A 15,878-nucleotide genomic window follows, 5' to 3' on the forward strand; every position below is an offset into this window, starting at 1 on the left:
CTTTGTAAATTTCTATTATAATTATTACTACTGAAAGATCAAGAACCTTCATTAGCATTCTAAAATTAGATGGGACTTAACTTAAAATAATTGGTCCTCTTAGGACTTAATCGTCATTCTCCCAAACATTTACCCCTCTCTTTCTCTCTCTAACTTGGTGCCTCATAAAAGTGCGACAACAATGTAAGCAAGCTCAATTGTAAACAAGGTAAAACTACACTTAGCACAATGCATCATCAATTCACAATTTGCATGATCAATGCAATTACTTTATATCATTTTTTATATATTATTTAACTGAATCCATGAGCTATTAATTTAAATAGGTCTAACTTATGTGACTAGGCAACCCCGCTCTCTAAATTGTGAGGGATTTTCTGACCAATGGTTTCCACACTCACATTTAGATTATGAATTCTCCCTACTTAAATTTCAGAGTGTCATAATTGCTGAACCCACATCAACTCCATAAAGACCGGTGATATTAAGCATCATGCTCGACCCATGCTATTCGCAAAGGTTAATGGCAATACTAAGTATATATGTAAAATAAATTTGCCTAACCACTATGCGCAAACTCATTGAAGGGAATTTTTTCAATAATACCCTCAACTACTCTATGGTGAACTCCCATCTATCATGCAAGTTCATTAAGCATATGCAAATACATTCTCACATGCCCATTAATTCAACACTTTCATAAATTCAAGAACTTGCATGCTTTTCTCAACACACACATCAACATATCCTAAACAACTTATAACTTCGTGTTCACATAACCAATACATGGCTAATACAAGCCCAACCATTTATTATTCCATAGTCAAGTGTCAACCATATATAAACACAACAAGAGACATACTTCATATCTCAATTAACAACTTTAAAGGCAACATACTCATCATCATGCTTTCATTGCTCAGGCCATGCCATCATCAACATAATAAAGTCACAGCTAACAAACATAATCATATATTAAAATTAAATTTTCAATTACCTCAATTCTTAGGTTTACCACCTTAAGTGTGTAATTTGGATTTTTGAGGGAGCTTCCACAACGTGAGCTCTTGAAAACTATGCTCTACAAACAATGGCCAAAAAATAACAACAATGACTAATCATCATCATTAACTAACCTTTAATTACAATTAACACTTAATAACCTTTTAAACATGATTAACCATAACTAGCCTCAAAACATCATCGAATGGTGCATGTTGGAAACCCTAACTTAAGCCCAATATTTTAAGCTCTAAACAATCCAATGGCTCCCTAAGTCTTATTTTAAACCCCTTATAGGGCCCAATAAGCTCAAAAGGCCACCCAAACTCTATAATTAACTTCTCCTAAACATAACTGATTAAATCTCTCAATTAATGAATCTAACCCTTTGATTAAAACTTGGGAAGTTACATAGGCCAAATAAAAGCAAGGAAAATTTGAGGAGAAATCTTGTGCACCGAGTCTCTGTCACACACGCTTTTGCCATTTCGATCATTCCTTAACAATGCTTGGAGTTTCTTTAGAATAACCGAATCCGTTCCCAACAATCCAACATTACTCACATAGTTAATGAAAGAAAATGACAGTACGTGTTTTCTCTGTTTATAGAAAGAAAATGACAGTCCGTGTAATTTAATTCATAAGATTACATGCATGCACGCATGATTGGCAAGTGTTTAAAGAAAGAGCTTAAGGACTTGTTTGTTTTTTATTTTTAAAAATTGTTTTTTGCTTTTAAAAACAGAAAAATTTAAAAATTTGTTTGAATATGTGTTTTTCATTTTTTTAAAAAACAAAAAATAGAAACAACTTTAAGTTATTTTTTTTATTTTTTATTTTTAAAACACACTACATTTAATTATTGAAAATTATAATTAGCTTTATCAATTTTTATTATTAATCACTAACATTAACTGCTTATAACTATTACTATTAATTCATTTTTTAATTTTAAAATTATTTTTTAATTGATATAACCAAACAAATTTTTATTTTGTTTTGATCAATTTTTATTATTAATCACCAACATTAACTGCTTATAACCATCACTATTAATTTATTTTTTAATTTTAAAACTGTTTTTTAATTGATATAACCAAACAAATTTTTATTTTTTTTGTTTTAAAAATAAATTTAAAAAATGTATTACAAAATAATTTTTAAAAATAAATAATTAAAATAAAAACCAAACAGGCTCTAAATGCGCATTGGGAAGGGGTAGGATGGGTCACTGATTACATGCATGTTGTGACAAAAATATAGTTGACCAGTGTCTATACGGTCTACTACTGTACTACTCTAGCATTCAAAGATGGGCTAGAGATTGCATGCATGTCGACAAGTGTTTACAGGATCTGCATGCATGCTTTTTGTCTTCACTCGTGTCCTCTACGTACAATTAATCCCATAATAAAGAATGAAAGAGAAGCGTGCTGCTCTCTGTTTTTTTTTTTTAATCTTTTTTTTATCTTTTTTTTCAGCCTCAATGCTTTCTCTTTGATGCATGAGAGAAATAAATTCATGTTTTATTATAATTTTCTTAATTTAAAATTTCTTATAAATTCTCATGATTTAATTTGACATTTCAGCTACGCCAACTCTCTTGTTTTTTTTTTCCCACATTTTTCTTTATTATTCCCACCTCTTCCTTTATTTCTTGTAGGTTCTGATCCCAAACCAAGATTAACAAATAGAGATAATTTCATTACTTTTAATTTTTCATTTTTCTTCAAATCTCAACTTGTGTATGCCTTTAAAAATTTTAACACTATCCAAATAAAACATTTTAAATATATAGATTTTAAATTTAAAATTTAAATTCAAATACATCAAATTCAAACACTATCAAATGATTTGCGCCCATCATAATGCATAGCGCGTATATGCAAAAAAAACTTTAAGCCTAATAGTTGAGGTCTGTGGTTAAACTTGGATGCTCCAAATCTGTAAATCCGACAGCCTATAATCCTGACTCCAGCCCAAATTAAACTCTCATTTTATTCTTTTTTTCCATCATTAATATCATAGAGATATTTTTTCTAAGTTACATTCAAACAAAGAATATTTTTTTCCCTCAACGAGTTTGAAAAATCAATATACTATTTTAAGACCCGAACGTACCATACGTCTTATTACAAATTTTATTTATATTAAAATTATGTTGATGCATTGTGATTGATAGATATTAACATTGAAAATGATATCGAGATTAATTATATATAGATTGGTAATTCATCTCCATCATTCTCAATTCTCATTACTTGTCTTCGGCCACGTAGCTTGTCAAAATCCATGTCATCTCCTCCATCACCTTTTATTTCTTTCCTCCAATAGTTCTCTGTCACTCTATTCATTGATTTTGTTACACAAATAAATATTTGGGAAGAATTTTCGATTTCACAAATTGTATATTTTCATGCATGATTTCATGTTTTAAGCTCTCTTTTTCATATTATACTTTAAACATATTTTATATAATTATGCATTAATGACTGACATTAGTTATATGTTTTTTGATTTCCCCTTACAGTAATTAAACACAGAATCAAAATAATTTGGAGCTGCTATTCCGTCGTCCCTCTATATATATAGATACTGAAGCCTTGAGAGTAAGCATTGATGACCTTCAACTTTGGTTTGAAACTTGCTGTAATATGGCCCTTCTTCATCTTCCCCAAGCTGCTTCTCTCACTAACATGCTTCCTCTGAATATAAGACCCTCTTGTGTTGCATCCATATCCAAAAGCTTCAATCCTCCTTCCCTCACAGTCGAATGCAAAGCCTCATCATCAGTTAGGGTTTCTGATCAGACTCAACAAGTTTCTCGTCGATCTGGAGACTTCCAGCCTGACGTTTGGCGCTACGATTATATTCAGTCACTGAATAATAATTATGCGGTCTGGCTAGGCTAGCTAATTCCATTCTTATATATATAATTCCATTCTTATAGTAATATATATAATTGTTTTAATTTCCAGCGAATAATTGTTAGATGTCAATATGCAACATGCATGCAGGAACAAGCATACAAAGAAGATAGCAGAATGCTTGGGGAAGAAGTAAGGATACTGCTTTCAGAAACGATGAGTCGTGTGGATCAACTTGTGCTTATAGATACTTTACAAAGGCTTGGACTAGGTTATCATTTTAAGGGTGAGATAAAAAAGATACTGGAAAATACTTATAATGTGGACAAGTTCAAGAACAAGCTGAATCTGCATGCCACAGCACTTGAGTTTCGACTCTTAAGACAACATGGCTATGATGTATCCACAGGTATATACGTACTTGAACTTTATATTAATTGAAAGGAAAAATACAATAATACCAATAGATATCCTTGTACCTTGATTACATTTTGTTTTTAATCACAATAGTTTTATTTCATTGTTCCTTGTTCCTTTAGTTTGATCTGTCTACAACATTAGTTCTTATTGTTGGAATGTCAAGTGTGACTTGACTTCACTTGGTATAGGAAAAAAATCTCACATCAAATAGAGTTGGGTTAGAGAAGAATTATATAAGTTGAAAAGCCCAAAAACTTAGTGTTTTAAAGTTATGGATCATGATGTGTCATACTCACTTATATGTATCCTCTTAGAACCATTGAGTAATCCAGAGGTGTTCTTACTTTTGCCTTACATTCTATTTAATCCAAATATACAATTTTTTTTTTGGCATTAGGAACCCTTGAGTGACCCAGAAGTGTAATTAATTTTGCCTTACATTTTATTTAATCCAAATATATAAGAAAGCTCTTTTTTTTTTTTTGCATTACTCTTCATTTTAAATCATGCCTGTTCAATTTATTTCCATACCAGCATACTTTTACCATGTTAGCAAAGGGATTAGTAAAGTCATAATGAAGCTAATTTCGTTAGTGTTAGCTCATGGTTTTTATATGCATTTTTAAAATTATAGAAATTAATGTTGTAGACAGATAAAACTAAAGAAATTAGAGATAATGAAATAAAGGTATATATAGGGACTAAAAACACACTCCTCCATTCAAAAATATAAGGCATATTTTGAGGAATTAGATGTTAAAAAATGTAAGACATTTTTAATCTTTCGAAGTGTAATTGTTGCCTTTTTTTTCCAAAAGTGTCTCTATTGATAATGACTTTATATTTATTGTAGGGTGTTTAATAGGAATAAATATGAAAAAATAGGGTTAGTTGAAAAGTAGGTAACTACTTTATTAGGGGATAAGATTTGATTAAAAATATCTTCTATTCTTAAACAGAGGGAGTATGTAATTAAAATATAGAGACTTACTTTTATACTTTCGTATATTTACACTAGTACCATTTGTTGGCGTAGATGTGTTTGGAAGCTTCAAAGTTAAAACGGGTCATGATTTTCAAAGGTCTCTCTCAAAGGATATCAAGGGAATGCTTTCATTATATGAAGCCTCGTTTCATTTAATGGAAAATGAAACGATTCTGGAAAAGGCTACAAATTTCACCTCAAAATCTCTGAAAGATTTTGTGAGAAACAACACAGAACATGAACTGACATGCCAAGTGAAACATGCTTTGGAGCTTCCATTACATTGGAGGCTTCCAAGATGGGAGGCTCGTTGGTTCATTGGTGAATATGAAAGAATGCCTAATATGAATCCAACCATACTTCAGCTTGCCAAATTGGATTATAACATGGCTCAAGCCATGTATCAGGAGGAAGTGAAGTCTAATATAAGGTGCAATTTACATATCAATAAAAATTTAAACCATTCAAGTGTGTACTATAACATATCATTGAAAAATAAGAAATTTGTGACAGATAAAAATCTATTGCAAATCCATCAAAAAAATTTTGCTATGGAGTTGCGATTGATTTGTGAAGGAAAAGGTGTCTGTAGGCTCATCACCGAGGCTCGAATCCGTCGCAAATATGTCTCAAATGTCGTCACAAATCTGTTGAAATTTCTTATTATTTTGGTTGTATGAATAAAATAGAAAATTTAGGATAGAATACTCTGTAAAAAAATGAAAAATTTGCTGCAAGCTGTTTTGTGACGTGTGTGACGAATCATTTTATTTGTTTACAATTAAATTTTCAGGTGCATATTCGAGTTAAAATAGTGTAATAATACACTCCAACATACTAGTAACTTTCTCGTGAAAAATTCTGCAAGAAAAAACTGAAAAATTTATAGGAACAGCTTTCACTCTGTTTTTTTTTTTTTTTGGTGGAAATTAAGCTAGTTTAACTGTTTAAGAAATAATTTTTCATACCAAAATGAATTTTTTTTCCAGATTATTCCACACGAAATTTTTTGCCTCAAATAATCCTAACTATATGCCATTGAATACTGTCTGCTTTTTGGCCCCCAAAAAAAAACAAGATAACAGAAATTTTTAGTAAAATATGATAATTGAGTATATGGTCAAAGTGCTAATTAAATTACTTATATCCTAATGATAAATTTTTTGTTTGATTTGAAGATGGTGGCAAAGAACTGACCTGGAAAACAAGATCAATTTCTTTAGGTGCAGAGTGGTGGACAACTATGTTTGGGGCTTAGGAATGAAGGATGGACCAGATTTTGAAAAGTTAAGAAGAGTCATTGGGAATCTTTGTGCCATAATAACCTTAACAGACGATATGTATGATGTTCATGGTACTTTGGAAGAGTTAGAGATCTTCACAGAAACTATTGCCAGGTTTGAATTTTTGTTATCATTCGTAATTATTAATTAAATGATATTAAACATCTTACTTGTTTTAACAATCACTTGAACACTGTTTATCAATGTTTACAAGACTATTATTACGTGTTTTAAATTATAATATAATTATAATCATATTTTTCGTGAAAGAAATTTGCTGTTTCTTAAGATTTGCAGTCTCTCAAAATTTGATAGAAGTCTTCATTTTTAAAATAATTACTTCCTTCATTCAAAAATATAAGGCATTTTTTGAGGAGTTGAATATTAAAAAATGTAAGGTATTTTTAGTCTTTCAAGATATAATCATTACTTTTTTTTTTCAAAAATGCCCCTATTGATAAATGATTTTATATTGATTATAGGGTGTTTAATAGGGGTAAATATAAAAAGATAGGATTAGTTTAAAAATAAATAACTACTTTATTAGAAGGTGAGATTTAGTTAAATATGTCTTACATTTTCTAACAAAAGGAGTATTATGTTCAATATTTTCACCATAAATATTATAAAATATATTGAAAATTACATTGAAAAGCTGGCATATATTTTCAATATGCAAAGATCTGGTTAATTAATTATATTAAATTCTTAAATATGATTTTATCAAAATATATTTTCCCTTTCGAATGTCTCTGCCTTAATTAGAAATTGATTGTGATTTTAATTTATTAGGTGGGATGCAAATGACTTAGATGGCCTCGCAGATTACATGAAAGTGGCATTTTTTGCAATTTATAACTTTGTGGATGAACTTACTTCTGACATTCAGAAAGAGAAAGGCCATAACGTCCATTCATATCTTAAAAAAGGGGTATGACATATTAATTTAATTATTAACTATATGTTATACCTAAGTACATGGTTACTTCATCAAGTAGCAAGTTAATTATTATATTATGATATATTTGTATATATAATCCATGATGGAATAATATTTAAAGACTCGACCCTCTAAAAAAATGCATCAATTATACTTACAGATCACAAATGTTTAAAATTTTAAAGCAATGATAATTAGAATTTAAGTTCTTAGTTGACAATAGAATGTCTTTGCGCTAACTCATTTTTTATGTTTTAAGTTCTTAACTTTGATATTTTTAGAGTACCCATTTTTATTATTTTCAATACTCTGTTTTTTAAATTTTTAGTACTAGTTTTGTATTACTCATTTTTTCATGTGACTAATACTAAAAAATATTAAATATGAAAATATTTAATTTTAAATATTCAAATTAAATCTGAGTATCGTAATACAAAAGTAATTTAAATGATAATTGCTAAAAAATATTAAATATGAGTATTAAAAAGACGAAAGAAGAGAGTGTTGAAAAATTAACTCCACAATAATATTAATTTCAACCAAGAATCTCGGATTTTTTTTTTTATAATTCCCAAAATCTATAGGCCTTGGTCTTAAGTAAGATTTTTAGAGAGGGTCCTTAAACATCATTTCTCCAATTAATGATTGCATTACTTTAAAGTTTAATTTTAAACTAAATGTTTCAGTGGCAAGATTTCTGTAAGGCATTCATGGTTGAGGCAAGATGGTACCACGGTGGGAAAACGCCGAGCCTGAAAGAATATTTGGAAAATGGATGGGTTTCAATTGGAGGACCTCTTTTACATCTCCATGCTTATGTTTTGATGCCAAATAATCCCATAAGAGACCTCGACTTGGACTTAATTTCCTTACACGACCAACATTCAAATCTACTTCACGTATCAGGACTTAATTTCCGCCTTCTTAATGACCTTGGAACATTTAAGGTATATCCTATATATACTCCTTCAAGTCCTAATTACAGGGCAAACAAAGTTTTAAAATCCTATTTACTCCTAAATATACGGCAAAGATATATTAGTTAACTTTTTTATATCACCCATTTTTAATTGCACCAAATTATTATAAGTCGTTTTCAATATATTTCACTAGGACGAAAAAAAAACTTTAAAACTTATTAAACTATATATGTCTAAGAATTTATAATAAATTTTTAACTATATCTCTATTAAATATACTTACTTCAATAATTTAATTTCTCTTATCAACATTTAATAGGAGTAAATAGAGAAATAGTGATAAAAATGTAATGAGGTGATTATACATATGACTAAAAAACCATTCTCTCCCTACTTTATAAATTAATATGGGATTGTTGGAGGGAGTGATTTTAGTAAAAGGAAGAATTGAAAAGTCAAGCATTTTTCACAAGTTTAAGGATATCTTAACGGTATTTTTTTTATATAAACTCAAGTTTAAGGATATTAACTATCATTTTTTAAGACTCAGTTTATTTTTACTTTGTAATTAGGACATGAAGGAGTATAAAACAAAGTCTTTTTAATTTATTTCAGTGTGTGTGTGTGTGTGTGTGTGTGTGTGTGTGTCTAACTTGATTTGAATTGATGTTATTAGCGTGAGCAAAAGACAGGTGACGTACCGTCCTCAATTCAGTGCTACATGAATGATAGTGGAGTTTCAGAAGAAGAAGCCATAGAACACATAAAGTGTTTGGTGCATGAAACATGGAAGAAGATGAATGAACAAGTTGCCACATCGTCATTGTCTCGTGATTTCAACGTTACCGCTTGGGAGCTTTCTAGAACTGCAACGTTCTTTTACTATTATGGAGATGATACCTACACTCTTCAGGATTCTACGTTCAAGGATCGTGTTCATTCCTTGCTTTTTGAACCCATATGATCAATCCCCAATGTATCAACCATCAACAGACAAAACAGTACAGTCAACTATCTTTGAGGAATCGTTTCTTTTTCGGTCTAGTTAATGTGCATTTTCAAGCTTTCTTTCACTACTTGCTACATATTACAATCTGCTTTCAAGAAGATTATTTCGTGTGCCTGCTTTTGAATAACATATATAATTTGTTACATATATACTATTCTGATTTCTGTTATAAATTAAAGATTTCTAACTATCTCATCGAATTTAAGAAAATGTGATTAAATAATTAATTTTGTTTGAAAATAAATAATTTTTTGATATTGTTCATATTTAATGAAAAAATTTTATGTTTGCATTACATTACCTCTAATAATTAATAGCTTTTAAAAAGGGGTAATACTGAAAAATCTATTTTTATATAACCGTAAATCATAAAAATTATGAGAAAATTTGATCACAAAAGCCAGTAGAGAACCCTTCGAGATTTGGTAATGACATAATTTTTTTACCAACACATCTTGCATGAGTTCAAATGCGCTGGTGTAACGTAAAGGAAAAATTGATGATAACTGATTTTTTTAAAAAAGAAATTTGTCCCCTCCCTTGAGGTTTTGCTTCGTTAATGAATATTTTTGCATGCATGTATGTTCACATAAGATGAGGAAAAATGTAGAAGATTACATGCATGTTTGACAAGTGTTTAGTCATACATATAATTTATGGTTTATATATATATATATATATATAAATTTATTTCTCCATAAATTTTATATTATTTATGATTTACATGAAATTCTTTTGGATCGGTCCGATGCACCGTGTCTTTCATACTCCATTCAATAAAAACATATAATTCATATTGTTGTAAATATAGATTTATCCTGCCATTAACGATACAGTAAAGATAGAAAAATCAACAAATTAAATAAATATTTTATTCTAAATATAAAGTCATTAAAAATAATATTGACATAAGATTTTATTATATTGAATTGGTGAAATTTCATTGGGTTGACTAGTGAAACATGGATGACGTGGCATTGTTTGTACAAGAATTTCTCAAGGTTACATATATTTCAATAAATAGTTAAAAAACATGAAATAATGTTATTATTATTTTATGACATATTATGATACACACATATACCACCATCGCTTTCTAGAATAACCAAATCCATTTTCAGCAATCCAAGTGTCATACTATCCCAATAAAACGGTCGAGTATGGTGGAAGTGGCCGGCTAGTTTTTCATAACATAATGAATGAAGTTTTAAATAATCGATAAGAAAAGTGGTCATTCATTTCCATAAGATCACATGCATGCATGATTGACAAGTGTTTTAAATAAAATGCGCATTGGAAAGGAGAAGGATGGATCGTCAGAACACAGTGGACCAGAGATTACATGCATGTGGACAAGTGTTTTCCAGGATCTGTGTGCACGCTTTTGTCTTCACTTGTGTCCCCTGTGCACTCATCCCCTGGTATGTAATACACTGCTCTGTTTCTGAATATCGGAGAAAGGTCACATGGTATTTTATTTTTCATAAGTAAAATTACACATTTTAATAAATATTTATCACAAATTTTTTAAATTAGCTCTTATAAAATTATAGTTTTCATTCACAAGACAAAACATTAATGAAAACTTATTTGATTAAGTGCAAGGATATTTTAGTCTAATTCTTTTTATTTAACTTTCTTAAACTATATGAGTTGATTATTTTATCTTATATTTAAAAATGGATGAAATCAGTTATTTTTAACTATTTTAGCAGGACCCCAAGGACATGTAATAAAATTGATATTGTCTAGAAAAAATATTCTCACTTTTCAGTTATTAAATGTATTATTGTTATTAATAGGAGTTTGGTCCAGCAGAATGAATTAATCTTAACAATATGGTGAACCAATGTGAAAATTCTTCTTAGGAGAGGTGTTTACATTCAGTATTCAATTATGTTTCAAATAAAATTATCTTCAATAAAAAAACACACCAATAAGTATTTAAAAAAACACCATCTTTCAAAAAAAAAATTAACTTTCCACTATGCAAATGGCAAACCCCTTAATCTACTCACAGAAACTAAACGATAATAAATGGTCGATCTTGTGTTTTTCTGTCTGATCTTGTGTTTGAAATGCTATTTTTAGGACAGGGCGGTGTGCGGACCTAGACGTCTAGAATTCAAAAATAATACTCCTTTACTCTCAAATTATAAGACACTTTTAGACAAAATTTTATATATTAATAAATTTTATTAAATACATTTAACAATCTTATCTTTTCAAAATAAAAATATAAAATTTTAAAAATTTTTATTATTTAATATATTGAAAAGAAAAGGGACTAAAATTAATTATAGAGAGAGAAAGAATATTATTAAAATTGGTACATTTAATAAAACCTTAATTTAACTAAAGTGTCTTATATTTTATGATGGATAAACTCTTTTAAAAGTGCCATATAGTTTGGGATGAATAGAGTATTAATTATCATTTTAAATTAATTTTGATGAAATATTTATTATTTAAATACAATTTTATTGCAATTAAAATTGCAAATACAAAATAAAAAATATATACATAATAAAATCTCACACACACCTGATTAAATGAACCAATAAGGGAGGATGATAGTTAAATTTCAATTAAGAAAATTAACAATAGTTAGGTTTTGGATAAAAATTTATAAAAAGTAAGGTATAAATATTAATTTAAATAAATATAAATTCAAGAGTTACAATTGCAACTCATTTTTTCAAAAAATTTTATCCAAAAGTTAATTGTCATTAATTCTTTTATTTGACTTTACTGTGATTCTCCCAAACAATAAGGGTTCAATAGAACAGGACATGTCTGGGCTTTATTGGCAAACTGCAGACATGATAGAGTAGGAATTACGATAGTTTATTAGCATGCATAAGCCACACTTGGTGACTGGAATGAAAACGATTATTACAAAATAAGGTCAAATTTTAGGGCAGAAATAGTATGGAACTGGTTGAAGATGAAGTGGTAGCTTCTTGTTCACAGTGAGACCAATTGTCTCACTCATGTCTATGTCCTCTTCAGGTAGCTTCCAGTCAAACCAATACAAGAGATTAGAAAGTGTATATTCAATTGAAGCAACCCCAAATAAGAGTCCAGGACATCCTCTTCTTCCAAAACCAAATGGTATAAACTGAAAATTCTGGCCTTTAAAATCAACCTTGCTGTTCTCAAATCTCTCTGGAACAAACTCTTCAGGTCTCTCCCACTGATCATGATCTCTCTGAATTGCCCATGCATTCACAGTCACCATTGTTTGGGGTGGAATATCGTACCCTCCTAGCTTCACAGTACTGTTAGTTTCTCTTGTAATAAGAGCTGGTGGATTGTGCAGCCTTAAAGTTTCCTTGACCACACATTTCAAGTAGCTCATTTGACTCACATCATCTTCATCTATTCTTGATTTGTTCTTCTTCTTCTTCTCCACAACTGTTCGTACCTCTTCTTGTGCTTTCTTCATCTTCTCTGGATGCCTCATTAGCTCTGCCATTGCCCATTCTAATGTAGTTGAAGTAGTCTCACTTCCTCCTGCAAACAAATCCTGCAATTTTAGAAGATGAAAGGAAGAAATAAGCACACTCGAAAAGCAAACTATAGAAATTAAAGGCACAAAAAAGAGAGAAAGAAAGAGGGGTTATGTAAAATAAAATGAGATGTCACTAGAACAAAAGGGTTTTTTTTTAAATCTAGTAAAAATAACTTTTGAGAGAATAACATGTAAAGACTCATGAGAAGATTAATGTCAAATCAAAAAAAAATTTAAAGTTTATTTAGTATTAAAACATGGAAGAAGGAGTTTTGAATTTAGAAACTTTAATTGTAAAGAAATCATATATTAATTTGACATATTAATGTTCTTATGAAATCTTCATTTGTCATTCTTCATAACTTTTTAAGCTATTTAGAAAATCCCATATTTTTTTATACCAGTTGTATATATGTATAACCAGTCTAAAAAAATCAGAAAGTATGACTTTTTAGATTGGCATACATATTTTTTAAACAGGTTCTATAACAACTGTCCTAAATAGGCCAGTTTAAATAATCTTTTTTCTATTAATATATCCTAATAAATATCAAATCAATTTATAACAATTACAATAAATATGGTTGGTCAACCTAAACATAGAAAATTATAATCAATGGAAAATCATAAAGTCAATCATACTCATGGCAGCACATTTAACATTGCATAGATAAAGGTTCTGAATTTATATTTCATTTGAAATTAATAAATGAATAAATTTATCTAAACTGTTGGTCAATGATACAGGCATTCATTACTTATATTAAGTACAGTTACCAAATCTAACTCTAGATAGTATATGAGAGTTGTAAAACAAAATGAGATATTCTTATAAATACTGGATCAATTCACAACAATTAACTAAATCAAATATGATCAGTCAACGTAATAAATACAGTAAAAAATTATAATCAATTAGAAATCATAAATCATAATCAGATCACATTTAATATGGAGATACCAGTAGAATCGCCTTGATGCTGTCTAGGGAGAGACCCAAGTCGTCGTCATCACGAGCATCGTGTTGAAGTTGAAGAAGAATATCAACAATGTCCTTGTTCTCATTATTTCTTGTCCCGTACTTGTGTTCTGCAACCACCTGATTCATGAAAGCGTCTAATTCTTTAAAAGTGCTCTTCATTCTTGGAACCAAACCTGTAATAAAATCCATCCACCACAACGAAGGGAAAAAATCCCCAAAACTAAACTCTCCAAAGTGATGCGTAACTTTCTTCACAATCTCTCCAAAGCTTTTGGTGCTGCTTTTACCATCCAGATCATCAGCTTCGTCCTTATGGCCAAAAATACATCTGGACACTACATTGTTCGAAGATTCAACCAGAAATAAAGTCAGATTTACTGATACGCATGACTTACGTGCTTCTTGAATCTTTCGAACCAGTTCTGAAACTTCCTCTTCTCTAATGGAGTGATAGGATCGAACCCGTTTCGTGCTGAGAAGTTCGAGGACTGAGATTTTTCTTCTCTGTCTCCACTCTTGGCCATATGGTGCGAAACTCAAGTCCTTGTTGTGTCCATAGAAGAGGATTCTGGAAGCTGTATTTGAGGGACGGTCAGAGAAAACGATGTCGTTATTGGTTTTGGCCATTTCTCTGGCGAGATCTGCAGAAGAAACCACCAGAGTTGGAGTTTGACCTAAATGCAGCAACATGAGAGGGCCAAATTTCTTTGAGAGAGATTGGAAAGAACGGTGAGGGAGTTTTCCTAACCGATGAAGATTGCCAATGATGGGTAATTTAGGAGGAGATGGAGGCAGATTGGACTTGTTGGTTCTTGTTCTTATGAGCTTAAACGCAATGAGGGTGAAAATGAGACACCACAATACAGAGAGGTAAAGGTTTTGATTTAGTTCCATTGCCATGGACATTGGGGCACTGTAAGCTTGGGTTTTGCTTATGTTATTATATATGTGTGTATATAAATTCTCGAATTGACTTTATAAGTTTAACGCTTTTATATTTTTAACTTATAAAATCGTATCAACACACTCATAAACTCGGACTTGATACAAAATCTGCTAAACTCGTGAGTTTACCTTCGAATTTATCATTTTTACATTTTTAACTTATAAAATTGTATCAACTAATTCATAAATTCAAACTAAATGCAAGCTTGGTTAAACTTGTTAAATTCATTAATTTTCTTTTTTGAGTTGATCGAGTTAAGCATATACTATAAAGAATTCAGTTCATAAAAGTTATAGGATCTGGTTCAAAGAAAAAAACTTGAAATGCCAAAACTAATATTAATAAAAAAGAAAACAAAAATATAAAAAATAAGTTTCCCTATTTTAATTTTTTTATGTCTTGTGTATGATAATTTATCAATGTAAGTGGGTTTAGTTTCAATAATTTATATTTTTAATATATTTAAATTAATTTATAATCATATTTTAATAGCTATTTGTTAATAGAGGTGAACTCTTACGAGTTTACAATCCAAGTTTGCGATACGAGTATACATTCCTATCACGAGTTTACTTAAATGCACTCTCACCCGATTACTATTAATGACAAGTTCCTTGTATAAGGTTCTTTGGTCATTGATATAAAGTATTTAATAGGTATTAATTATGGTTTTTCAAGCCAATGACCTTGTAGTTTAGTGATATGCATGCTCCCAATAAATGGAAAGTTACAGGTTCAATCCCCTTATATTCTCAAACCGCTAGTGCATGTCCCTCTAATTTTTAAAAAAGTTATATTTTTTAATATTACTCTTATTTAAATTTGTTAATTATAAAAAGAAGGTAAAATAAATTTGAAAAATTAGAATTAGAATATACATGATAATTTTTTTATAAGCAAAATTACACTTTTTCATAAGCATTTATTACAAATTTTTTACATTACCTCTCATGAAATCATATGACTAGTTTTTATTCACAAGACAATATTATTGTCAAATTATTTGTCAA

General features: G+C 29.7%; 2 protein-coding genes across 2 annotated transcripts; one reads left to right on the forward strand and one right to left on the reverse strand.

The window, feature by feature from the left end:
- The first annotated feature begins 3,656 nt into the window (after window positions 1–3,656).
- Window positions 3,657–9,381, forward strand: LOC129313837 (terpene synthase 10-like). Its single transcript, XM_054957245.1, has 7 exons — window positions 3,657–3,899; window positions 4,020–4,278; window positions 5,326–5,704; window positions 6,453–6,671; window positions 7,350–7,488; window positions 8,184–8,444; window positions 9,094–9,381. The coding sequence occupies exons 1-7, from the start codon at window positions 3,657–3,659 to the stop codon at window positions 9,379–9,381; spliced, it is 1,788 nt and encodes a 595-aa protein (XP_054813220.1).
- Window positions 9,382–12,334: 2,953 nt separating this feature from the next.
- LOC129313838 (cytochrome P450 71A1-like) lies at window positions 12,335–14,822 on the reverse strand. The gene is made up of 2 exons (XM_054957246.1): window positions 13,902–14,822; window positions 12,335–12,955 (listed from the first exon to the last, which is right to left on the reverse strand). Exons 1-2 carry the CDS (start codon window positions 14,820–14,822, stop codon window positions 12,335–12,337), a joined length of 1,542 nt encoding a protein of 513 aa, XP_054813221.1.
- Window positions 14,823–15,878: the final 1,056 nt, after the last annotated feature.

The sequence above is a fragment of the Prosopis cineraria genome, unplaced genomic scaffold, assembly GCF_029017545.1.
Source record: "Prosopis cineraria cultivar Desert tree isolate PC_DT_omini unplaced genomic scaffold, ASM2901754v1 PC6, whole genome shotgun sequence".
Lineage (NCBI taxonomy): Eukaryota > Viridiplantae > Streptophyta > Magnoliopsida > Fabales > Fabaceae > Prosopis > Prosopis cineraria.